Source organism: Arvicanthis niloticus, chromosome 1, assembly GCF_011762505.2.
Source record: "Arvicanthis niloticus isolate mArvNil1 chromosome 1, mArvNil1.pat.X, whole genome shotgun sequence".
Taxonomy (NCBI): Eukaryota; Metazoa; Chordata; class Mammalia; order Rodentia; family Muridae; genus Arvicanthis; species Arvicanthis niloticus.
Genome location: NC_047658.1, coordinates 83,869,968 through 83,896,666, shown reverse-complemented (window position 1 = coordinate 83,896,666; position 26,699 = coordinate 83,869,968). Strand labels below are relative to the sequence as shown.

General features: G+C 49.1%; 1 protein-coding gene across 12 annotated transcripts in view; it reads left to right on the top strand.

The window, feature by feature from the left end:
- The first annotated feature begins 3,585 nt into the window (after positions 1-3,585).
- Plekha7 (pleckstrin homology domain containing A7) overlaps positions 3,586-26,699 on the top strand; it is a 185,389-nt gene continuing 162,275 nt past the window's right edge. For 11 of the 12 annotated variants that reach the window (XR_013112895.1, XR_013112894.1, XM_034509541.2 and 8 more), the window contains exons 1-3: positions 3,586-3,702; positions 3,805-3,881; positions 3,960-4,017. Coding sequence is in view for 9 of the 12 variants with exons in the window: in XM_034509541.2 (XP_034365432.1) it covers positions 3,620-3,702; positions 3,805-3,881; positions 3,960-4,017 (218 nt within the window). In the remaining 3 variants the exon portion in view is untranslated. Of the gene's footprint in view, positions 3,703-3,804; positions 3,882-3,959; positions 4,018-11,272; positions 11,460-26,699 lie in introns of those variants that run through there. The other variant, XM_076941474.1, reaches the window with a different exon arrangement.

Here is a 26,699-nt window from a genome sequence, read left to right as displayed (position 1 = left end):
GCGCCACCACTGCCCGGCTAGTCCTCTGTTTCTGTTGTATGTGATAGGGTCTCTATGGCTGTCCTGGAGCTCACTATGTAGATCAGGCTGGCTCCCAACTCAGAGATCCACCTCTCTATTGCTAGGATTAAGGGCATTTGCCCAAGTGCAACCCTGAAATTTTAAAACCAATTTTGGCCATTGTACTTTGAGTATGCTATGGAGTCAAGTGTAACTTCTTTAGAGTGACTGCTCTTTCAAAAGTTGGTATTAAAATCTTGAGCTCCACCCATGTGCCTGTGTGTCAAGATTTTTTTGCTGTGAAGTCAAATGTTGTGGTCTAAGAGATGGACTGTAATTCACTTACTCACCTGTAGGAGGCCATTGCCAGTTTTTGCCCATACAGATGAAGCTGCTGTAAATATTATAAATATGTAAATGTTCATATTTATAATAAAAAACACACCATTCTCTGGAAGAACTCATGAGTACATGAGATTAAAATATTTTTATTTTTTTATTTTATGTATATACATTTTGACTGCATGTGTATGTATGTGCACCACATATGTATGAATCACATGCATACAGTATGCTCAAAGTTCAGAAGAGGGCATATGATTCCCTTGAGTACAAATGGTTGTGACCCACCATGATGGCTGCTTGGAACCCAGCCCAGGTTCTCTACAACAGTAGTATGCTGTTTTTATTTTTTAAAGATTTTATCACTGGGTGGTGGTGGCACACGCCTTTAATCCCAGCACTTGGGAGGCAGAGGCAGGAGGATTTCTGAGTTCAAGGCCAGTCTGGTCTACAGAGTGAGTTCCAGAACAGCCAGGGAAACCCTGTCTCAAAAAACCAAAGATTTTATCTATAATACTAATATATATAATATATATATAAATTATATACATATATATAAATATATATTATAGTGTTCTGCCTGCAGGCTAGACAAGGGGACCAGATCACATTGCAGATGGTTAGGAAGCAGCATAGCAGCATGTGGTTGCTGGGAATTGAACTCAGGTCCTCTGGAAGAACAGCCAGTGCTCTTAACCTCTGAGCCATCACTCTTAGCAGCTGAGCCACACTGAAGAGATGTAATAGTTCATGTCAGATAAGCTCCCGTGGTAGAGTTGCCTGGTCAAAGCAATGTGTAACAGCTGCTGCCAAACTACCTTCAAGGAATGTCTTAGGGTTTTATTGCTGTGGACAGACACCATGACCAAGGCAAGTCTTACAAAGGACAACATTTAACTGTGGCTGGCTTACAGTTTCAGAGGTTCAGTCCATTATCATCAAGGTGGGAACATGGCAGTATCCAGGCAGGCATGGCACAGGAGATGCTGAGAGTTCTATGTCTTCATCTGTAAGATGCTAGAGGGCTGGCTTCCAGGCAGCTAGGAGGAGGGTCTTAAAGCCCACACCCACAGTGACACACCTACTCCAACAGGGCCACACCTCAGAATAGTGCCACTCCTTGGGCCAAGAATATACAAACCATCACAAGGCAGAATCACTTTGAAGTTTCAGCAACAATGAACAAAAATCGTTTTCTTTTCTTTTCTTTTTTTTTTTTTTTTTTTTTGGTTTTTCGAGACAGGGTTTCTCTGTGTAGCCCGGGCTGTCCTGGAACTCACTCTGTAGACCAGGCTAGCCTCGAACTCAGAAATTCGCCTGCCTCTGCCTCCCAAATGCTGGGATTAAAGGCGTGCGCCACCACCGCCCGGCCTCGTTTTCTTTTCTAATCTGACATCTACAAAATAGAATCCCACTGTAATTTTCATTTGCATATGCAATGGTTAATTATCTTCCCATTTACTTAAAAGCCACTCGTGTTTCATTTCTATTAACTGTGTGTTCATATCCTTGTCCATTTAATATATTGCTTTCAAATGAGTGTTTAATAAGAGATGCTGTTTCCCTATGTTCATTTGGTCAAGAACTGGGTCAGAGGCTGAAGCCTCTGAATCCCTAATCACAGCGCCTCGCTCACTACTGACTGCTTCAGAGGAAGGATCCCTTCACTGTCTTCTAGCACTTCACACCCCTCCCACAGGCCCACCTGCACTCCTAATAGGTTCCTCTAGAGCAATGGTCACGTTGTGGTGACCCTTAATGACAAAATTATTTCATTGCAACTGTTAGGAATCGTAATGCAAATACCTATGCCAAGGGGTCGCAACCCACAGGTTGAGAAACATCGGGAGAGCTCCAGCTGTTCCTCCCCGCCCCCCGCCCCGCCCTTTTCAGGGACCATTCTACTCCTGATCTCTCATTCTAGCACCCAGTGCCCTGCAAGGCTGACCTGACCCTTGCCCAGCGCCTAGCTTCTGGCTCCGGCTCCACCCACTCGCTGTGTGACTGGGTTTTTGCATTTTTCCATCGAGGACTTGCTGAAAGGATGAGGCAGAATTGTTCAGGAGCCCAGGTCCTGGTAGTTTGGGGCAGACCAAGGTCTCTTCTCTTGTCCAGCTGACACAAGAGAGTAAACACACAAATGTCAATTAGGAGCAAACGAGTGAGTGAAGGGTCTCCTTTACTCTGGGGGGTCAGGAGAGCTCCCCAAGACCTAAATAGGTAAAGTGTCGGTTGACAGCGCTTCCAAAATGACAGCAGGGAAATCCAGACCCAGCATCTCTTTTCGTCCATTGTCAGAACTGAAGGTCTGTGATCTCTTCAGGTGTGTGGGGCATTTGTTTTAATTTAAAGATTTACTTAATGTATGTGAGTACACTGTTGCTCTCTTCAGACACACCAGGAGAGGTCATCGGATCCTATTACAGATGGTTGTGAGCCACCAAGTGGTTGCTGGGAATTGAACTCAGGACCTCTGGAAGAGCAGTCAGTGCTCTTAACTGCTGAGCCATCTCTCCAGCTCCTACCTTTTGTTTTTTGAGACAGAGTCACATAGTAACCTGCGCTGTCCTGAAACTCTCTTAAGCAGTCCTGTCTGTCCTCCAACTCAGCAATCCTCCTGCTTCAGTCTCTTCAGGACTGGAATCACAGGCAAGCTTTTCTCTTATTTTTACAGACGACTTTGGAGGCTGCTCTGGAATCCAGCAGAAACCTGTTCGGTGTTCCTAGCACACTTCCGGGGTTGGGGGAGGAGAAGCTGTGGTGTGCAGGTCGGCTGGTTTTCCTGGAGCAAGGGTGTGTGTCGGGGGCGGGGGGGGGTGTAGACTGTTCCACCGCCCGCGAGTCTCGGGGACAAAGGCTGTGGGGCCCTGTGCCTCGCTCCGGCCTGCCCTCCACCAGTGAACTTTGGAGGCACCGGCCGTGACCTCGAACCGCGAGTCACCAAGGCTGGGAGCCCACGCTGCACCCATCTCAGGGGAACCCAGTAGGATCGGTCCAAGTCCCTCGTGTCTCAGCCCCTCCCCACTCCTTCCTTGCTTCTCCCCCTCATTCCTTCCAGTACACCCTTCTCCCTATCCCTCCTCAGATCTTGTCCTCCCCTCCCTATCCCTATCCAACTCCTTGTTCCAACTCCTTGTTACTCCAGCTCCCCGTTTCTTGTCCCTCCCACTCACTGGGTCAAACAACTTGCACCCCTATCTCCTCGCCCCGCCCCTTACCCCGCCCCTTTCCCCATCCCCCCCCCTCCCCCGGCCCGGGGCTCAGGCGCTGGGCGAACATGGCGGCTGCGGTCGGGCGGGACACCCTACCTGAGCACTGGTCCTACGGCGTCTGCCGGGACGGCCGCGTCTTTTTCATCAAGTGCGTGAGGGGCGGCGACACCCGGGCGGGGTCGTACCCTGGGGCTGGGGCGGCGAGCGGGCGTGTGGGGCGGCGGCGCTAACAGGTGCACCTCTCCCGTAGTGACCTGCTCCGCTGCACGACCTGGCTGCACCCGCGGACCGGCGAACCGGTCAACTCGGGTCACATGATCCGCTCAGGTGGGCGCCGGGTCGGCGGGGGGTACGGGGGGCGCCACGGCTGCGCGAGTTTGACCAACTTTTCTTGCCTTCCCGCAGACTTGCCGCGCGGCTGGGAGGAGGGCTTCACGGAGGAGGGCGCCAGCTTCTTCATAGAGTAAGTGAGCCCGCACCGCCGCCGCCGCACCTGGCTCGTTCCCCGCAGCCTTGGCGGGCTTGGCGCTCCCGGTTTGTTTGCTTGAAGGTGGCGGGCTGGGGGGTGGGGGGGACGGCTGCGTACCGGGGTTCGCAGCGCTGCAGGGGGCCTGGCCAGGTCCCGCCCGCCGGTGGCCGAGCCAGCAAACTCCACGGCTCCCGGGACACGCCTACCCCGGGGCCATGCGCTGGGCACAGTGGCCGGTGTCAGGGAGTAGGGCTCGCGTGGGTTGGGAGTGTGGCCTGAGGGCTTGGGCGTGGGGGAGGGGGAAGAGGGGCCCCGACGCTAGTCTAGCAGTGCAGGCTGAGCTCGCCGAGGAGAGTTGGAGCGCGACCCGGGCCGCGGCATCCTTGCTTCTCAGGGATGGGATGGGGGTGGGGCTCCCAGTCAGCCAATGACATTCCTGGAACTCTACCCGCGCGTCTTAGGCGGGCGCCGAACACAGAGGATCCCGGACGGTCGGCCCTGCCTGGGCTAGTAGAACAGCAGCTTTGCCGCCTGAGCCTCTGGGCGCTGTCCCAACAGTTATTCTGGGTCTGTTGGGCCGCGTGGATCTGATCTCGAAGCCGTAAGGGGACACGTGTACAGTCTTCACTTTTCCCACTAGGGGAAAGTGCCTGTGTTGCAGCGTTCCCCCCCTCTGCTTCCTGCGGGTCCTGGGAGTCAGAACTTGCCTTTGATCGTTTGCCCCATTCAGTGCCTGGCATAGAGTAGGAGCTCTGTAAATGTTTGTTTATGGAATGAATGAACTAGCCAAAGGTCTGGCGCTCGATGGTTTGGCACTCGGTGTACTGTGGGGGACCGTGATTCGGAATACATTTCTTCAGCAACTTGGAAACAATGTTTAGATCTGGATCAGAGTGTGTGAAGACAGTTCTCGAGCCTCCTTTATCACTTGGAACTCTTGTATAGTAGCTGCTGAGGGATGAGATTTATGGGAAGGAGGTGTGGTTTCTGTTCGTCGATTTGTAATCCACGGGAGGAAAGGGAACAAAGAGTGAGCAAATAGTAATAGCAAGTAAAGGTGACTGCTGTGTGGAAAATTAACACGAGGGGGTGTGACTTGGTGATTGGATTGTGGTAGATCCTGATGACGTTTTACTGAGCAGGTGACATTTGGAATTTAAATGACATGAAGGACCCTTGCTGTGGTGACCAGTAGGGGCAAAACATTTCAGAAAAATGTTTAAGGTACAAAACCCTTCAAGTTCAATGAGTGGCTTGAAGGTAGTGACCAAGGGAGAGAATGGCATTAAAAGGAGTCACAGGAAGGGAGGTGAAGGCTGAAATTGGACCAGGGTAAGGAGCTGCGGAGCTCTCTATTCTGAGACCAGGGAGGATGCAGATGTTTTAGAGTGGCTTGGTATGCTTTGCATTTTAGGGAGAATGGGGTTTGGGTGGACAGCTGTGCTAGGGAGGCAGGAAAGCAGCAGGAGGCTGTAGCTGTGGTCCAGAGCAGATAGTAGTAGAGGGTGAAGCACAGAGATGGAGAACAGTAGTCAGATTCAGGCAGTGCTTTGGATGCTGCCTGAGAGAAGGAACAGTCAAAGGTGACTCCTAGGGGACTGGGGAGATGCCCAGTTCATCAAGTGCTTGTCATGCAAGCATGAGGACTCACATTAGATCTCATAAAAGCCCAGGTGTAGTAACAACGTGCCCTTGTAATCCTAGCACTGGGGAGGTAGAGACAGGGGAATCTGGGGCTTGTTGCCCTGTCAACCTAGCCTAATCTGCAAGCCCCAGGTCCCAGCAAGAGACTGCTTCAAAAAGTAAGTGGGTATTTGAGAAACAACATGTGAGGTTGGGCTGGCTTCTGGCACTTATGTTTACAGGCACACATATTCGTGTGCACTTGTACACACAGGAATACACACAAGTACACATACTGCATGCATGCATGCATGCACAGACAGGCAGACACACACACACACACACACACATACACATGACTCCTAGAGGTGGGAGTTCCTGAGTGGGTGGGTAGTGCTCATATCTCTGAGATGGGAAGGCTGGGGAGAAACAGGCTTGAATAGGTGTTAAAAAAAATCTTATTTTGTTCTGTTACATATAATATATGAATATATCATACAGAACAGCAATTCTTAACCTGTCATTAACAAATGATACTTTTTTCAGGGGTCGGCTAGGTTCATCAGAAAACACATATTCACATTATGGTTCATAACAGCAAAGTTACAGTTATGAAGTAGCAGCAAAGACAATTTTATGGCTAGGGGTCCCCACAACATGAGGAACTGTATTAAAGGGTTGCAGCATTAGGAAGGTTGAAAAGCACTGATACAGATATATGAATCCAAAGCCTGGGATTGAGTGGGAGAGAGGCTTGCAGAGACCCATCTGAGGCTAACTGTGTGATGTCATAGGGAGTAGATGACATCATCGAGGACAAGTGTAGGCCAAGAAAGTCTGTCCTGGTTTGCTTTCTGTTGTCATAGCATCATGAGCAAAGGCACAGTGAAGGAAACTAGGGAGAACAGGGGCTTATTCCAGCCTATACTTCCTGTCACAGTTCACCTGCGAAGGAAGTCAGAGCAGGAAGCTGAGCAGGAACTGAAGCAGAAACCATGGAGGAAGGCTGCTTATTGGCTCACTCTGGCTTGCCAGCCTGCTTTTCTTTTGCTTACGTGTGTAGGATACTGTGGCCCACAGTAGGTTGGGCCCTCCCACATCAATCATCAATAAAGACAATTCCCACAGACATGTCCACTGGAGGCCAGGCTTCAGTTGAGGCTCCCACTTCCCAGGCTACTCTAGTTTGTGTCCAGAAACTAATCAGAACAATGCTCTTAGCCTGGGAGCGGGCAATGGCTGAGCTTGGGAAAGGCAAACTTAAGAGGAGAGACTGAGAAGGTGAGAAGATGTGTAGTCACAGGAACCTCCAGAACAGGAGACTGCCGCCCATGGCAGATGACCTGGGTAAGAAACACCTCTCCAGGAAGGGCAGCACATCTTCCTGGAAGTTTTGTTTTAAACAAGAGTCCAGGCATTGACTGGTAGGTTAAGACTGTGTGGGTCAAGGGAGGGTGTCTTAGGGTTCTATCGCTGTGAAGAGACCACATGACCAAGGCAACTCATAAAGGAGAACATTTAGTTGGGGCTGGCTTAAGGTTTCAGAGGTTTAGTCTATCGTCATCATGGCAGAGAACATGCAACATACAGACCAGCATGGTGTTGGAGAAGGAGCTGAGAGTTCTACATTGTGATCTAAAGGCAGCCAGGAGGTGACTGGCATTCCACACTGGGCAGAGCTTGAGCATAGGAGCCCTCAAAGCCATACACCACAGTGATCCACATCCTCCAATAAGGCCACATCTCCTAATAGTGCCACGCCCCGTGGGCCAAGCATTCAAACACATGAATCTGTGGGGGCCATAGCTATTCAAACCACCACAGAGGGGTTTGCTCTTTTCAAGGAAAGATGGTACAACACCTTTTGTTCTGGGGGTGAGGGGAGATAGGTGTAATAAGAAACCGGCAGTTAATTAGAGCAGGGTTTCTATGGAGGTGAGAGGGAAGGATGCCAGCATGTATCTCAAGGTCACTTATTGGGACACTGAGGAGAAGTTGTAAGTGTTTTGCAGTAGTGGCACAGCCTTGAGCTTGGATTTGTGCAATCTGTAAGACTCCAGGCTGTTGTCTCAGCACCAGGATTTTATCCCTGTTGCAACTCTTTGTTGATTATTCTGTCCCTGCTCCCACCACTCCCCCTTCTGAGTCCTCCCACACCTTCTAGAAATGACTATCCACAACAACGTTGATTGTAGCCCCTACTCTCAAAGGCTGCTGGTGCCAGTAGGCCGGAATCCAGTTGTGTTCTCCACATGATAATTTCTGAAGAGGCCTCCAGATTTGAGACTAATTACCTTCCTTTTTCCCCTCCTCCCCCATGAAGTTTTACATCTATCTGCTTACTAAAGAGTTTGTGGTGGTTTTTTCTTTTTTTTTAAGTTACTACATTTTATTGTGTGTCACCTCCAAGTCTTGTCCCTAGCCTTTTAGACATGTGTGTCACCCCTAAGCGTTGTCCCCAGCCTTGGGTTTTCAGAGACAAGATCTTCCTGTGATCCTTAGACTGGTTTTGAATTTAAGATCCCTGTGTCTCCATCTCCTGAGGGTTGGGGTCACAGGTATGTGCAATTGCATCTATTTACTGGAGACCTTAATACTGTCTAGAGCCTGTTTCTTGAAGAAAACCCTGGACTATGAAATGTGGATTTTGGTTTATTTCTGTACTTTTGGCTACATTTTGTCTTCATGGTTCTCCCAACTATAGGCGAAGTGGTGCAGACTTCCCCTTTAAGAAAAGATATTACTTGTTGGGCGGTGGTGATGCACGCCTTTAATCCCAGCACTTGGGAGGCAGAGGCAGGCGGATTTCTGAGTTTGAGGCCAGCCTGGTCTACAGAGTGAGTTCCAGGACAGCCAGGACTACACAGAGAAACCCTGTCTCAAAAAAACCAAAAAAACCAAAAAAAAAAAAAAAAAGATATTACTCTCTGAGATGTTTTCATTTTTCCATGAGTCTCCTAACTGGATAGGAAATATCATAGTAGTTATGATTGTGTTATCTACACTGATGAGAATAGTAGCAATTATATATCTTTGTGTGTGTGTGTGACAGAGTCTTGTCTCCATGTGTAGCCCTTGCTGACCTTCAAGTCACCGAGTGCCTCTGCCTCCTGAGTGCTAGGACTAAAGGTGTGCCCCACCAAGCCTGGGCCTAATTTTTGTTTGTTTGTTAGATGGTATCTTGCAGTGTTGCCCAGGCTAGCATTGTACTTTCTAGCTCCCTAAGAGCTGGTCTCACAGGTAAGCAGCTCCACCACATGGTGCTAACTTAATCTTTATGAGTTCTTGGGGAAAATATCAGCAACTATTGCTATTCATAGCTGTTGTCTGATTTATTTACTTAAAGACAGGGTCTCACTCTGTAGCCCAGCTGGTCCGGAGCCCTTAACAGTCCTCCTGCCTGGGCTTTCCTGAGGATTTCTCAGGATTATAGTCATGTATGTTTTGTTTTGAAATAGAGTCTCCTGTGGTGAGCCTAGGTCCTCTATCAGGAAGCTATGCTTCCAGTCTGTTTAGGTTTTTTATTTTATTTATTTATTTTTTTTTTGAGACAGAATTTCACTGAGCTGCCCAGGGCAGCCTTGAACTTGCAGTCGTCTGCCTTAGTGTCCCAGTAGTTGGGATTTACAGGTCTGCGCCATAGGTCAGCTCTAGAGCTGCTTGGTGAATGATCTTCCTGCCTCAGTCACGTGTGTGCTTGGTGGTGTGTATGTGTGTGGAGTGGAGTGTTGCACACCACACCCTGCTCAAAGGCTGCTCCTTGAGGGCAGACCTGTTCACTGTTTCTGAGGCTTTGGCACACAGCCCAGGCTTGGTCCTGCTTCTGCCCTCTGTTTTATGGAAGAGGCTATGTCCCCAAGAAACCTTGGGCATTCATTAAATAATAAATTTAAAATTTAAAAATAAATTTATAAATTCCTGGCTGAAGAAGAGACTTGTGTGTGGAACAGAAGCAGGGAAGCCAGGAGTGGGCCTGTTGGGGCTGGTGTCTGGACCCATCTTGGAGGTAGTCACTCACTGGCAACAGCAACACTCAAAGCAGGATCCTGGCCAGTAGAGGCTCAGGCAGCCTTTTCTGGCTTCTTGGTCTCATGAGCTCAGTGCTTTGCATCTGGGCATTTTCTCATCTGTTGGCAATTGGACTAGACCCTTTCCCTGGCTTCAAGGCCTTGGCATCTTCTGACTTTGCTCCAAGGTCCTGACAGGGACCAACTGATCACACAAGGTGCCACTTAGCCTCAGGTTCCTCAGCCTTAGCTTTGTAGACTTGGGTCATCCTGTGTAATTGTGTTCCCTAGGCAGTAGGACTTGGGAAAGATAGCTGAAGACTTGGAGTGAAGTTGTTTTTCTGCTGTTCCCCCTGCCCTGTGGCCTGGAAACGTCCTAGGGGTAGAGCCTGTAGTATAACTTTCAGGTCCCCAGTGCAAAATGAAAATGGAAGGCACCTACTGAAAGGGGAGGGTGCTATTGGGAGTATTGTAGTAAAAGGGGTGTGGTGATCTTAGCACCACAGTGATCTTAGCACGTGGGAGGAGGAGGCAAGGCCATCATGAGTTCAGGGTCATCCTGGGCACTCAGTCTGGGTTACATGAGACTCTAGCTATTGGAGTCTCTCCAAAGACAAAACAAAACTGCAGTGTAAGCCCGAGTATTCAGCCAGCAATTCCAGCATTCTGGAAGTGGAGGCAGAAGGATCTAAGAGTTCAAGGCCATCTTTAGAAATATATTGAATTGTAAGAAGCCAGCCTGGGTTACATGAGTCCCTGTGTCAAGCTAAAGGAGACAAATCTACAATATAAAACTTGTGCCTTCTGCAGTTTTTCCCCTAGACTTGTCATGGTTTAAATAATTTGCTATTTCATGTCTTTTTTTCACCCTGAAACAGAGTCTCACTGTTTAGCCCTTGATAGCCTGGAATTTGCTATGTAGATCAGGCTGGCTTCAAACTCACAGAGAGTCTGGTTGTCTTGATCACTAATTTCTGGTTTGTTCGATATCATTTTAAGTAAAGAAAAATAAAGCATATATAATATATGATTAATAGCTCATGTCTGTATCAAATATAATCATTTATTTAAAATGTCAATATCAGGTCATTTACCTCCAATGCTGAATGATTCATCAGCACCATGCCCTACTGTAAAATATAGTATAGGAGTGGGCAGGCTTAGGGCACCCTGGACAGGGTGAGGCACACGCAGGCCAAGTGGGACACAGGAGGTTGGGAGAAGCAGGGAGACCTGGGCTGGTGAGAGCCATGGCTTCTAGCTTCCTTCAAAGACACCCTGCTGTGGACCATACCTAGTTCTTAGGATGTGCCTTCAACTTTTCAATCAATTTTAAGACCCAGTGAAGAGTGAATCAGATGTGACAGATGTCAAGGGGGGAAGTCCCTGTTAGCTTGAAGGCCCTTTAGGAAAACAATTGGAACTTGGACACAGCACTTCCGGAACTTTTATTTCAAACCAGAAATTGACAGTCTTACGTTGCATTCTGGGTGCTGATGGCTTACATGTATTTAAAGTGGAAACCCTGAAGCCTCATTGTTGAAGGGCAAGCAGGTTCTCCGGCTTGGCTGGTTTGGATATAATCTCACGCTTTACCGTGTACTTCCTGGTGGCTTTATCAAGGGGAAAAGCCGGATCACGGATTTAGCACTGGGTCCATGGGAAAACACTAAGAGTGAGTGTTTTTTGGAAGCTGGAGGAAGGACTTAGAGCTGTGGTTTTATCACACTCTCCAAACACCTGGAAAAAGGACTGAAGCTGCTTAAGGCTCTTGACCCTCGGGGGAGCCAGTTGTTCCTGAGGCAGGTAGGTCTGTGTGTGAAGAGGGTAGGCGTGAGTCTCCTCTGCATTGGTAACCTCTGGGAGACTTGAGCCCTGGGAGAAGGTAGCTCAGAGGAAGAATGCTTGCTCGGCATGCCCAGGAAGCCTGGGTTCCATCCCCAGCACAGCAAAAGGAAAAATAATAAGAGCCACGTGCTTCTGCTCCTATGCTACACCTTCCGTCCTCTTCACATGTTAAGGGGATACGTTTGGCACTTCCTAGTGGAGGAAGACCATGAACAGGAAGCAGGAAGACAGCCAATCCCAGGTTTTCCAGGGCTACAGAGTGAGCTAGTTCAAAGCCAGTCTGTACAATTTATTAAGACTGTGATTCAAACGTAAAAGTAAAAAGAAAGAGATTAGGGGTCCCAGCCCTGGAGTGTGGCATTTGCATTGCATGTGCAAGGCTCTGGGTGCAAGTCACAGGTTTCTGGGGGACAAGAGGTGGGCAGCTGGCAAGACAGGCTAGGATGTGGAATACTGGGTGACAGACTGTGGTGCCCACTCCAGCTCAGCATAAGGAGTCAGCATCTCAAACTGCATGGTGTTGTGAGTAAATATTGGCAGAGGGAAGAACCTGGAGAAATACGGTGGTGTTTTCCTCTTGTCACATGGCTGTCAAAACATTTGCTTTTTGATTTCTGGGAAGGGGAAGCATTTTGAATGAATGTTTTTATTGTCAGCAGAATGTTTTGGGAACATTATCTGGTTTAGCTCTTACCATTATTTCTTTTTTTGGCTGTAGAACTTTGGCTCGCAGGGTAAGTGGTTTTCCTACTGTTACCTATTAGCTCAGCCCTCTGGGGCTCAAGGGAGAGGCCTGGAGTATTGTTACCCTAGCTTGTGCTTCTCAGACATGGGGACCACAGATTTAATGGCAGAAGGAAGGGGAAGGTCTGCTTCCTGGGAGACTTGGGTGCAGAAAATGTCATGCGTGCAGACTTCAGTTTTGCTGTGCTGGGGTGGAACCCAGGGCTTTGGGCTTACTGGGTAAACTGTACCACCGAACGACATCCCTAGCCCTTTACTGTAGAAACAGCATCTTACTGTGAGGCCCAGGCTGGCCCCACTCCTCATCCTTCTGCCTCTGTGCCCCAAGTGCTGGAATTACAGGCCTGCACCACCACACCTGGCTTCTGTGGACTTTACAGTTGATTCGTCCTTTCCTCTGCCTACCTTGGAATCACTACATTGGTAAGCTACATCAGGCCTACTATGTGCCTTTTGCAGTTTCCCAAATAGAAGCATCTGCCCCAGGAGGTGCCAGCTTCTCTTAACTGCCACCTGGGCTGTGTCTGTCTTGTCGGACCTGTGCAAGTCTCACACTCTCTGCCAAGCGTATGCTCAGTGCAGTGCATGGGGAAGGTGGAGAGAGAGGGAGAGAGAAGGGGAAAGAGTGTGTGTGGAGGGGGGAGTCTCTGTCTCAAGGAAGTGTGGGGAGATCCATCGTTGGGCTTTTTGGTCTTTCTGGGTCTTAGTCCCCAAAACACGTCTAGTGCCTGAGGAAAGCCACGCTAGCATCTGCTGTGGCCTCAGGTTAATTTTCCTTCCTCTCCCCCACCCCCTTTGACAGAGCCTTCCTTTGTAGTTATGGTTGTTTCCAAAATCTCTATATAGACCAGGCTGGTCTTTAACACACAGAGCTCCCTGCCTCTGCCTCTTGAGTGCTAGAATTAAAAGCATGTACCACTCTCCAGGCTTGGGCTGTCATCTTGCTGGACTGAGATTGCTTGGCCTCTCTTATCCAGTTTCATCACAACTACCTGTCACCTGGGAAGCAGTGTTGGTTTTTCTGGAAGCCCAAAGTGCAGCCAGGTCCTGCATCCTGTGGGGGTGTATAGGTGTGTGGATGTGGTTGACACCTGTGGGGAGAGGCAGCCTTACCTCCTGGATGCTAATCCCAGCTGGGCACTAGCTGCTTTCTGACCTTCTTCTCTTCAAGCTTACTTCCCCAAAGGTCCAGTGTTGTTAGATTAAGGATTAAATGAATCACGAGATGGAAAAGGCCCAGGACATGTTTAGTGCAGAGTAAATGCCAATTAATGTGAGCTCTTATCCATCCATTCCCGTAGCTCAGAGCTGGGGCATTCGGCTGCTGGGGGGTGGGGGTAGGGGGAAGCTCGATGTCCCTGATACTGGTTTGGCCGAGTTAGTAGCATGCCAACTGTAGAAGTCAACTCAGAAATTAATTTGAATCAATAAAAATGGAAAGCCATTTAGTATTAACAAGCTGTCCTTAGTTCTGGGAAATGCACAGTGAAATGTTGCTCTGGTGGGTAGGAAGCTGGGAAGTATGGCCCATATTAGTGTGTGGAGGGAGGAGAGGGAGGAGGGGATGACACCATGGGACACCGAGTTAACAGTGGCTGAGCCTGGATGATGGATACTTGGAGACACTTTTCACTGTTCTTACTTTTGCAACTTAAAAATAACTTTTTTAGCTGGGCATGGTGGCATATACTTTTAGTCTCAGCACTCAGGAGACAGAGGCAGGCAAGTCTCTGAGTTCAAGGCCAGCCTGGTCTATGGAGCAAGTTCCAGGACAGCCAGAGCTACACAGAGAAACCCCGTCTTGAAAAACAAAAAACAAAAAACAAAAAACAAAAAACAAAAAACAAAACAAAAAAAAAAAAAAAAAAAGAAAGAAAAGAAAAAAGAAAAAGAAGTTTTATATATTTATGTATTTTATGTGTATGAGTACTTTTCCTAGATGTATACGTGTGTACCACATGTATGCCTGGCACCTGCAGAGGTCAGAAGACAGGTGTTGGATCCCTTGGAGTTACAGGTAGTTGGGGTGCTTGGAACTGAACCTAAGTCCTCAAAAGAACAGGTACTTTTAACCTCTGAAACATCTTTCTAGCCCCTTTACTCTTGCAATTTTTACGTATATTTACAGTGATGTCAAATAAAGAGTTCATTAAGACAGACAGTTGTAGTGAATGCCTGGAACACACAGGAGGCTGAAGGAAGAACATTGGTGCTGTGAATTTTAGCTAGGTCTGGCCTACTTATGAGTTTAAGGCCAGCCTGGGCTATATAGCAAACCCCTGGCTCAAAACAAACAAATAAACAGGCGAAGAACTCTGAAGCAAAAGAACCCCCAGCAGTTTATCTTAGCAGTCTGGCGCTGACACACGCACCGAACCTAACAGAAATGACTCGTTTAATTACCGTATGCTGACTCTGTTTACAGACGAGGATGGGGGCCTGAGGAATCATGCACATGTATTAGGTAGCCCAGTGAGGGCTGCCTAGCGGTCCTCTGTGTCATCACAGTCCCCAGCCCCCTTTCCCTGCTTGGCTGCCTCCCCCAAGATCCCTAATGGTCATGCACAGGCTGGGGGTGGGAGGTGGGGTCTGTTTTAGGGAAACACTCAACCTGTCCATCAAAGGCCAGGCTGCCTGACATCACAGGTACTTGCTGAGACCACAGGGGTCTAGGCTGTGAAAGCCCAGGGTGGTGTGGAAAGGATTCCACCCTGGAATCTTCGAGGCTATATGAGTGCTGCTGGGTAACCAGGCAGCCACTTGGTATCAGCTGTGAACACTGGAAAATAGACACGTTGTCTGGGGTTTCTCAGATCTACAGCTGACACTGGACTTAAACACATTTCTTCTAGAGCAGGCATTTTGATTGTCATTTGTACATCTTTGGCATTTGAGGCAGGGGTGAGGAGCTAAAGATCTTCCTGAATCCAGGACTTCAGTTGAGACTTGAACCTGAGTTATTTGGTGCTCTTCCTACCCTGGCTCCACCCACTACTCCTCTGCACCATCCCAGAGGACCCCAAAGCAGCAGCATCTTGGGCCTCCCTCACAAAGACCCCACCAAGGAAAAAGTGAGTGGAGCTATGGTCCTCGGCAGGTAGGCGTGGTGAGCAGGGCCCTGGTGTCCTGGAGGGGCAGATCTCCTCGTTTGGAGTATCACCCCCTCTTTAATCTTTCCTACTTCTCCTTTTCCCTCCTCCCCAGATGTCAACTGACCCAGCTTAGGGACCGATGAGCCTCTTAAGCCTGCTTAAAGAGCCAGGCTGTCTTTCAGGGCCTGCCTGAGAGCATATCCACATCCCAGCCAGTCCCAGCCAGCCTTCTCAGGGGCTCTACTGCATTTCCTGTCTAGGTCTGACAACTTGGAGTTAGCATGCACTCTTCTGTGCTTCCCCAGAACTCACTCAACCATGTGGGAATGTGGTAAGGGGAGAGGCCCATTCCATCCTGTGCCCAGGGCATTGCTGCCTGACCCTCCTGTGGGCTGGGACCAGACAAGGGCTCAATAGGTGGCATATTTGTGTCATCTCCATTTGTAAACTGAGTTGGCCATAGTTCATAGATGGAGCCAGTGGGCTGTGTAGGATGCCTCATTAGAAAACTAACCAGAGGCTGCTTAATTTGGGTGAAGGAGTCATCCATTCAGTTACTAAGTGTGAGGCTGAAGGGTCTTCACATTGGGCCCTGTGGACAGAGACAGAGGTCACTATCCCTACTTCCAGTGTCCTGTGCAAGAGTAGAGAGGACCCTAACCAGTTTCACTCTGAGTATGGGGGCAGGGCTCTGAGAGGTTGGATCTGGGGACCTCCAGGGAAAGATTGAGGAAGGCAGGCAGCTGTGGAGAAGGGCAGTTCAGGAGGGCAGGGGAGTAGGGGAGTAGGTGGTGTGGGTCGTAGCATCTGTGTGCAGAGTGGAGGTGTTGGGTGTGTCCTGGATCAAAGCCTGCATTGGCAACTTGGTCCCAGGAAAGAGGGCTGACTGGGGACATTGCCCAAGGGGTTCCCAGTGCTGAGCCTGAGCCTCACAATGGGTGTAGAACAAGATGCTGGGCTGGGTATGGACATTGATTTTGATCGGCAGAGTGCTTGCACAGTTTTCATGAAGTCTTGGGTTTGATCCCAAACACTGCATAAACCTGGCATGGGTGGTACACATCTGTAATCTTAGCACTCCGGAGGTGAAGTCAGGAGAGTCAGAGTTTCAAGGTTTTCCTTAGCTACTAAGGCCACAAAACTATGTAATAGACTGGTGCCCCTGAGACCCCAGCCGCTGCCTTTTGCTTGGGCCGGTCACTTCAATCTCTGTCTTCAGGTGTTTCTTCCCCTAGAAAGTGTGGTAGTGACCACGATGGCCACTTTGGTCAGCTAGAGCAGCTAGAGCAGGCATGTGCTGAGAAAGTAGCCCTTATGGTGGCTGCTCTGTGAAGGAAGTGCCTTGCTAGGTGGGTGCTGTGCTGTTGGCCAGGGACTGGCAGACTGTTTCTGGGGAAGTCTCCTGAGTCCTAGCTAGAGATGGAAGTTTGTGTCCTCTTGCTTTTTCTTGTCCTTGTTTTTGTTTAAACATGATCTCATTTTGTAGTCTAGGCTAGGCTTGAACTCATGTCTCCCAAATACTGGGACTTCAGGCTTGCCAGTGTGCCTCACTGAGAACTCTGTGTTTATATTGAGACTTGTCTGTATTGGAAGCAGGGTACTGTTGGTGCTAAATACCAAAGAGTGGCTATTGATCTTCAAAGCTCTGTGTAGCTGTGTCCATCCAGAGAGAGCATGAACAGGTTTCCTGGTCTCAGGATTGGTATGTGCTTTTCACCCTCTGCCCTCTGCACTACGCTGGGAGAGGGCCTTCCTTGGGATTCCTGCTTGGGCTATCTGATTCTTGCTCATTTGGGGGTAGGCAGCAACCTTGGTGTCTATATTAGACACACATAGTGAAGTGCTTGAACTAAAACCCTAGTCTAGAATGTGGATCTAAGCCTCTGGGGCCTTGGGACTTAGGAACCTACACAGGTGTCGCAGGTGATCGCATGCTGCTGAAAGAGAAGCCACATCTAGCTTCAGCTCCTACATCTGCACAGGAGTGGCGATCCTTTCCTCCGAGTGTCATTGAGATGGAAAACTGATAGCCTGGCTGCAGATCTATGCCTCTGCTCTGCACATGGTGGCCTGTGTGGATTGTGTCTTTCATGACAGAAGCTCGTCTGTCCAAAACAGTCAGACAGAGTTGGGTACAAGGTAGTAGAGGGGGAGCAGGGGACACAGCTGTATGTCAGTGCCCACACTTTTGCTTAGAGAGAGTCTTGGGAGCAGGAGTCTGGTCTTGCTTCCTCCATGGAGGTAGAACTATTCTACTCTCATTGAGGCCCAGATGCTGCTGCCAGTCTCATAGGGAGATGATCTGATTGATTATACCAATGACCATAGAGTGGGGATTCTGCCTTCCCAAGGGTGGTAAGCCCGCACCTCAGAAGCCATACCTACTTAGAGTCTCTGAGGACAGAGGCCTGGCTGGAGGGTCGTTCTGGATTGTTGGAGGAGGCAGGCAGGCTGCAACTCAGAACCAGGGATGGCTGCGTGTGTGTCAGTGAGTGGTGGTGTTGGGGAAGTGATACCCTACCACCCCGACATCCCTGAGCCCTAGTCCTGGGTTATCCTGGCAGGGACTAGGGGCGTGACCCCATGCTCCAAACAACTCACCAGCTCCCGGTGGACTGTCAGGCACAGGGTCAGTGTTCAGCCAAATAGGTATGTAGGCTTGCTGATTTAACCTTTGACCTGTCTCTCCAGAAATAGGCTGGTTTACAAGGAGAGTGTTTTAGAGTTGGGAGTAAGTAAGGCTATGTGATCAGGAATGGGAAGAAGGACCAGAGCCCATGGCTGGGGTTCAAGGGAGGAGAAACACTTACCTAGCCTGCCAGGGGAGGGCTTGGAAAAGTATTTTTTCTTAGCACATTTTGAGCCGGGGATTTGGAAAATAATAGACAGATGGCTGCTGTGAAGCTAAGTATCTATAATCACTATACCCAGGGATGCTTTTTTAAATGGAACTGGTGGTACCTAAAATTACATCCATTTATGTAGGCTTTGAATAATTACCTTTTTTCCTGTGTGAGGTGTGAGCGAGAGCTGAAGAGAAATCAGCCGGCCTCTGCCTTTGGTTTTTCTAACCCTCCTCACCTGAGACTGTGTAGGTGCTTTCTGTGTTTGACATCAGATGGGTTCTGAAATTCAGAGGACATGAATTCTTTAGGGGAGAGAAAAGTAATTACCTTCGTGTTCTGGGAATAGATAGATATTTAAGTTAGAACTCAAAATGTACCCCTTTATTGTGGGAGCAGCGTGGATGATTGGTACTGGATACTTCATAGAACAATCCAGAAGTTCTTAAAGTGAGCTGTAGGATAGGCTGGCACCCCCAAGAAGCCAACTGGTTTTCTTAAACATTCATTCATTCATTCATTCATTCATTCGTTCTGTGTTTGATTGATTGATTGATTGATTGATTTAGTTTTTCCGAGACAGGGTTTCTCTGTGTAGTTCTGGCTGTCCTAGAACTCACTTTGTAGACCAGGCTGGCCTCGAACTCAGAAATCCCCCTGCCTCTGCCTCCCAAGTGCTGGGATTAAGTGTTTAATTTATTTTGAGACAGTGTCTTACTACATAGCTTTGGCTGGCTGGTGTGGCTTGGGACTTGTGGGCTATCCTCCTGCGTCTGCCTCCTTGGTATTGGGATTACAGGTGTGTAATACCACCTCTACTTATTTTTTTATTTTCTGTGTTTGTCTGGCGCTGACACACACACCAAACTAAACAGAAATGGCTCCTTTAATTACCATATGTTGACTCTGTTTACAGACGAGGACGGGGAGCCTGAGGAATCATGCACATGTATTAGGTAGTCCAGTGAGGGCTGCTTAGCCGTCCTCTGTGTCATCAAAGTCCCCAGCCCCCTTTCCCTGCTTGGCTGCCTCCCCCAAGATCCCTGATGGTCATGCACAGGCTGGGGGTAGTGGGGGATCTGTTTTAGGGAAACACTCAAACTGTACAGGTTTACTTAAAAGGATGAATGAGAGGTGTGACCTGGCCTTTTGTAACACTAAGGGGAAGTAAACTTTGGGGACCTTATGTTGAGTAAACTGGACAGAGCCCCACTGATGGCAGGCATTGCCACCTCTCCCTGGAACAGGCAAGTGGACAATAGATGAATTTCTGGACTCTGAGGGAGAATGGGAAGGTGGCTAGCTTTGTAGTGGGCATGGACTGTGCTACACTGGGGGCTGCAGCCTGGCCAGGCAGGTCTAGGGTCTTGGCCATGCTGCCTTCTTCCTGTCACATGCCAAGTACTAGGTGCCACAGGTACAGAAAAGCATGGGCTGTGGAACTTGGGTGAGTTATTAAGCTTCTGCAAAATGGGGTGAATGTTGGTATCTTTCCAAAGAATCTTTTGCCTTGACTAAACAAAAATAACATAGCAGAGAGTGCTAGTGTTCACCTGTAATCTCGCCCTTGGAAGACTGAATGAGGATGATTGTGGGTTTAAGACCACGTTAGAAAACATAGTAAGACCTTGTCTCAAGAAAATTAAGCCAAACAAAACCAAGCCACCCTTAAAAAAAAGGTCAACAACAGAAGAATGTGGAGTATTGTTTCTAGAATGTAGCAGTATTGTTAAATACTTTTGGCATTTATATACCGGGAGTTTATCTTCTGGAGTGGTTGTGTTGTCTCAGGTATGAGGGAGATTGCTCAGTTCCTTGGCTTCGAGCCCACAAGCCTCCTGTCTCCTGACAAGAGGAGACAGAGATCACCTGCTGTCTTGTTCAGCTAGCTCAGCACTTAGTGACATTTTCTAGACGACAGCATCAGTTGTCCTATCAGGGTTAACCAACGTTGAAAATGTCCAGTGTTCAACACTGCATCCTAATTGTGACCTTGGCTGTTACCACTTATGGAGGCAGTTTGGGTACAGTTTGTAGCACAAGTCATGTCTCACCTGAGCCCTGCCTTCCTTTCCATGTCGGGGAAGAAAAGGCTCCCGTGATAATGGAGAAGCTGGTGAGGAGGTTTGAACTCAGTTTAGTGTTTCTTTATCCATCCTTGTTGTGCCTCTGGGGAGTATTAGGTATCAAGGTAGCTGGTGAGTCAAGGTATTCACATTCAGGTGATGGTCAGGAAGTGTGTGATGAGGACCCAGGGTAAGAGGTGTGGGTGCTTTGTGGAAAAGAGGTACCCAGGAGGGGGTAGTATAGGGGCTGGATTAGTCAGGGAAGCTTTGGGTCTCCAGCTGGGATGGTGCAGAGGGCTGATGCAGCCTTTGTCACTAAGGGACTCTTCATGAGGTGGACTTTCACTGAGCCCTTGATATGTGTTAGGCTCCGGACCCGGTACTCTGAGCATCCAAATGAGAAGAGGTAAGCAACTTTGGACAGAGGTTAGGAACACAGGTTCTGATGCAGGGTTGTCTCTGTTTGAGGCCCAGCCCTGGCACTTCTCGGCTTGTAGTGTGATCCCTATATAATCTGGGGCCTCAGCTTCCTGATGTGTAAAATAGGAATAATGGTAATTGTGACAGGGTTTACACGAGCTAATGTGGGGTACTCAGAAGGGTCTTGAGGATAGAAGCTATATGTATGTGCTGGTTCTTTATTAGCACTAGATCAAGGCAGATGTTTTGTCTGGGTTTCTTGCTGCTTTGTGGGTGCTCCCAGAAACTTCTGGTACATACATAGTAAGTGCCAAGTTAATGATTCACAGCACCGCTGGTGTGCACAAGGAGCCCTGAGCCTGAGCCAGAAGGGTCACAGCTGGGGCTAGAGGACATCATGCAAGTAATTTGATAAGGTGAACCTGAGTAATTTGGCAGCGGCACAGGTCAGGGGAAGCTTGGGATGCTGGGCAAGCCCTCAGCTTGGTCTTAAAAAACATCAGGGGCTTATTGGAGTCTTGAGTGATGGCGGAAGAGGATGAAGCTTGGGCAGAGTCACAGGAAGCATGTCACACGGGGGCAGTGGGAGAGCGCAGGCTGCAGAGGGAGTCATTTAGAGGCTCCCTGGAAGGGCTCTAGCAGGGGAGTGACCAGGTCTACCCCTAGAGGAACGTGGACTGTGGGGGATGTGGGACATGTGGCAGGTGGCTGTCATTCTGAGACCACTCATGCCTGTCATCCACAGGTGGGGCTGGCGGAAGTAGGGGGTACACGTGAGACTACACCCGGCAGGTGAGGGCTGGCCTCCGAAGCTGGTAACACATATCTTGGTTGGCAGCATGTCTGTCTTAAAAATAGAAGGGACAGAGAAAGAGGGATGTTGTGCTTGTCCTAGGTGTGGCCTAGTTAAAACCTGACCCCTGGCAACACCAGCTGTCCCCACCTTCACTCATAGGCCAGCAATTTCCTCTCACTACTGAGGACTACCTCCTGCCCTTTCCTCCTCTCAGGACTCAGCAAAGGGGTGGACTGAGTCCCCAGAGAGAGTCCTCTGTAGTCTCTGTGTTTGTGTGTGTGTGTGTGGGGGGGGGGGAGTGCTGTGCTGTCTGCTACACCCAGTGAGTTGTAGGGCCTTATACATTACTATGGTGGTCACAGACAGTCCTAGCTGTGCTTTTGTGTGTTTAGTGTCTAGGAGATCCAATCATCTAGGGTATAAGAGACAAAGTACACACAGACTTCATAAGTAACAACAACACTTTATTCAGTGAATCGTACAGGTCAGGAAGGAATGTGCCATCAAACAGATAGCCGGCCATGGAGTGAGGCTCAAGGCTCCAGCCTGTAGCCTCTTTTATGGGGTCTAGAGGAAGAAAGTGTTTGGTTACTAGGTTACTAGGGACATAGTTTGGTTCTGTCTGTCTGACTCTGTCTCTCAAGATATTGAGTCCTAAGTCTTGCAGGGCTGTGTATGAGGTCGCTGTCAGCAGAGCTTATCAGGCCCAGGAAGAGGCTGCAGATTTTAAACACCTTGTCAGTGTCCCTCTCCTGTGTCAGTGTCCTTCACCTGTGTGGAGTGTAGCTTCTACAGGGTCCTCAGAAGAGGGTTTAGAGCATCTCTAACAGGTTCCTAGAGTAGCCACATTTTGTGAGCAGGGAACACGCTAGACTAGAGCTAGAGTCAGAAGTCTTGGCTTTAAACCTCTGCATTGCCTCTTGTGGCTGTATGACGTCTTAGAAAAGCCATAGTGATCATCGGGAAAGGTCTTGCAGACCCAGGCCCCAGATACATGGTCACAGGTCCACAGCCTGTAAGAGGGCAGAGTTTACCTCAGGCCCATTCACTCAGAGCTAGGTTAGAAATGTGTTGTGATAACGTTTATTGTTGTTCTTTGGTTTTGTTGTTCGTAGACTTGGTCCCGTGCAGCTCAGACTCACCAGCTGACTGGGTCTGCACTCTTGATCCTTCCTCAGTGGCCCCACTGTGTTTATGCCTGACTTTTCAGTAGGTGAAGGGAGTCTGCTCCCAAGGCCAGTTGAGGCAAGGAGGCTAGAGAGACTGGGGCTAGGGTTAGGGAGGGAAACACCAGGAAGCCTTTACCAAGGAATTGTGTCTCAAAACCTTGTCAGGCAGGGAAGAGGACAAAGGCTATCACAGAATCAAAGGTCTGGGAAGGTCACGGGGTAGAATAATCTGGGGGAGAGAAGACACTGGAACTCGGCACAGAACCTTCTGAAGGGTGGGAGAGGTCCTGTCCCTTTCCCACCCAGTGCTTGCATCTCGAGCATCTAAAGGGGGTCCATGTGGGTTACTAGAGTGGTTTGGTCAGACTTGAGTCATAAACAGGCAGAGAAGTTCCTGGAGGCTGTTTTGCATTCTCTTCATTCTTCAGACAATCTGAAAGCCAGAAAGGGGCAGGTGACTTTACAGAGGGCTGGATCCAGCCTTGGCCTGGGCTGTTTGCACCACACCCATTTATAAGGGAACCCCTATCCAGGCCTGGTCTGCCCCGGCTTTTCCAGGTCCACTCCACCCCACCATTCAGTCTTATGCGGAAAAGGTAGAGGAAGCAACAGTTTTGTTTACCAAAGGGGCTGGTTGGGCAGGTCTACTTTGCAAGGTTAAAGGCCAGTGGGGAAACCAAGGTTTCTTTGCTGGCTCCTGGTGGTGGGTAAGTGGGTGGAGGCAGGCCTGAGCCAGCCACCAGCTGGGGAACTTTGGCCTGAGATGACTGCCTGGTGTGGTGCCTGAGGTTTTTCCTAGGCATGGTTCCTGAGCAAAGAGGGCTGAGCAGCTTCCGGCTCTCACATTCTTTTTCTGGAGAGTAGGGCCCGGAGAGATTAGGGCGGACACGGGAGGCCTTTAAGTTTTCCATTTGGGGCAATTAATTTGATGGATTGCAAACCAGCTCCCGACTTCCTCATGCCCCTCCCTGGACTGAGCAGTGGGACTGGCTGGTGGTGTATTTGAGAATGCCCTCCTCTCCCCTGGAGCCTGTGTTACCTGCTGGTGGCCTCAACTTGGTTCAAATTTGAGCACACAGTAGGTGCTTTCTGAAAGCCTTGAGTATCTGATTAGAGCCTTTCTAGAAAGCTGTTAGCTGGAGGATCTCCCAGTGGCCACACCATTCATAGCTCAACCATGAGCTAGTTTGCTCAAGGTCACTCATGTCACTGGTGACAGCTGGGAATGTAGCCAGGTTTCCGCACTGTGCCTGTCTAGTGTGCTCAAGGGAAAAGCGATGTAAGAGGTACACAGTGAAGGACTCCTGTGGGTTTTCCTGATTCCCCCCTGTCTAGGGGCGGGGGGTGGGGGTGGGGGGGAATGGTTCCTGTCAGCATCTTCTCCTGGTGGTTTCACAGCATCCTACGAGGCTGCTAAGGGTTAAACTTTGTAGTGTTCCCGCGTCATGCTCCCCCTGGGCACTGCAATGGTGCTCAGAACTGACTTGCTTTGTAGGACCCCTTTGTAGCTGTGTTTCTCCTTCTCCTGGCTTAATTTTGTGTGTTAAGATTTGGTCTTCCCACACATCTGTAAACATGAAGGGTATTACAGAAAGCAGTGTGTAAAGAAATCACAGTGGAAGGATGTACCAGGTGTCTAGGGGTGGCTAGCTTACTCAGTGCTCCTGCTGTGTGCCAGCTTTGGGCAGGTTTTCCATGATAGCTGAGGCATCTGCCCTAGGAACCCATGCTTCTTACAACCAACCTCTCTCCCCACCCCCCACTCTCTGTTCGTGTACACACACACACACACACACACACACACACACACACACACACACACACACAGAGTCTTGTTATGTAACTAACCCTGGCTGGCTTGGAACTTAGACCATGTTAGTTTCAAACTCACAGAAATCTGCCTGTCTCTCTTCTTTTTAAGCACCAGGATTAAAGGTGTGCGCCACTCATCCAACTAGAGTTAACTTTGGCTAACATATAAATAAGTAGGTTACATTGTTGCTTTTGGGAGGAGAGGCAAGGTTTCGTCTCAGCCTTAACCTTCAACTTCTTTCTACCTCCTCAATGTAGGGTTACAGCTGCATACCAACACACCAGTTTACATGGTGCTAGAACTCAAACCCAGGGTTTCATGCAGACTAGGAAAACCACCGTAACACTTTCATATAAATTGGCCCTTCTACTTTGTGTCCCTGCCCCTTTCTGAGTTTCAGTTTCCATTTGTAATCAGCTGATTGAGCATTATTGACTTCCTGTGGCTGCCAGGCATTGTTGCAGAGGCCAGGCTAGGATGGTATACAGAATCCACAAATTCCTCCTTGAGCATACTTTGTAGTGGAGAGAAAGATGTAACATTGGAGGACTGCAAGTGTATGAGATCTGGGCTGGGAAGTCAGGAGGGTGGGGTGTGGAGGGAGGGGTCTGAGGGAGGCCTCTCTGAGGAGATGGCATCTGAGGAGAAATCTCATCAAGGTATGTGACATCTAGACATCTGAGGAGAGAACAGCAAGTTCAGAAGCCAGGGGTCTGGAGTGGGCTTGGCTTGTTCTGAGGAGCAGAAGGAGGTAGGGACTGGACTGAGGGTGCAGGGAGGAGTGTGGGTATGGGGTTTGTCCTTCACCCAGGGATGGGGTTTGGGGGAAGCTATCCTAGCCTTTTGGACAGAGGAATGTCATATGATTTAGAAGGCTAATTTGCTGGTTGTGTGTAGAATAAACAGACTGGCCCAAACCCATGTTGGTGGTATGTTTCATACAGTCCCCAGCATAGAATGAGCCTTCATCCGTGGACTTGTTCTTCATGAGAACTCTAGCATCAAAATTTGGTCTGGGTGTCTGCTTCCCTCATCCCGTCGTCTTCTAACTCCTGAGTGGCAGCATTGGGCTGACCCTTCCCTGAGGAGGAGCCAGTGGGACCTAGGCTTGGGAACGAGAAGAGAGCTCATTCCCTGATCACAACTGATTCTTTGGCTATTCCTAGCCCAGTTGTCTCTGTAGTTGTGGTGGTCGTGGAAAGGGTGCTTGCTTCTACAAACCTTGGAGATCCGACTCTGATCATGTAGTGCAGACCACCGAAGTAATGCCAAGTTGGCTGCCCATGGAGTTTCTGTATCTATACCTCTTCTCCACTTTCTGGTTGCCCATGATTTTGGGAGAGATTGGAGCTGGGCCTCTGTACCTTCTTTCCCCTCTTTGCTTTTCTCTCTACAACCCCAGGCCTTTATGGAGAGATCTCAGGTGTCCTTTGGCTTCTGGTTGCCACTCATCAGGTGGAGACACCTTTGGCAGCAGAACTGGTGAACACCTCCATTTTTGGGTGGCAGGAAGCACTCTTTATCTGATAGTGTCCCAGCGTCACCGGCAGGAAACTCCACGTTGACTCTGAGGTCATCATTGCCTTTTGTTATTTTTAAAGGTATGCTTCACCACATCCAACCACTTTTTGGTTTTTAATTAATTAATTAATTAATTAACTATTTTTATGCATATAGGTATCTTGTCTGCTTGTATGTCTATATACCATGTACACACAGTATTTGCAGAGGCCAGAAGAGGGTGTGGACTGGGATTGGCATTATAACTGTAAGCAGCCCTATGGGTGTGGGGAATAGCTGAATCCAGGTCCTTTGGAAGAGCACTGAGCAATCCCACTTCATCCCCTGCTTTTAGATCTTAAACAGCCTCTCATCACCTTTTCCTACCCATTTATTTAACCCTGCCTCTTTTAGGGAAGAGTTTCCCAAGGGCCTTTGTTCAGTTCTTGCTATGTTACTTGGAGTAATCCCCTGGGTGGGAGGCATCTTCCAATGAGGTCTTTGAACCAGGAGGCAATAGCACATCTTTCAATGGTGCAGAATCCTGCATTTAAGGTGGTTGACCATCCCTGGGCAGTTGAGCTTATACTTGTGCCTATGTGTGGGGGCAGGAAGGGCTGAGGCTGTGAAGTAACAGGTGGTCCAGAGCACACAGGCTCCCTCTTCAGCCCAGTGTGCCTGAGGTCGGCAGGCTGCCTGGGCTGCAGGTTTTAGAGCTTGTTTGTTTGGGCCCAACCACCATGGGTTTCACCCAT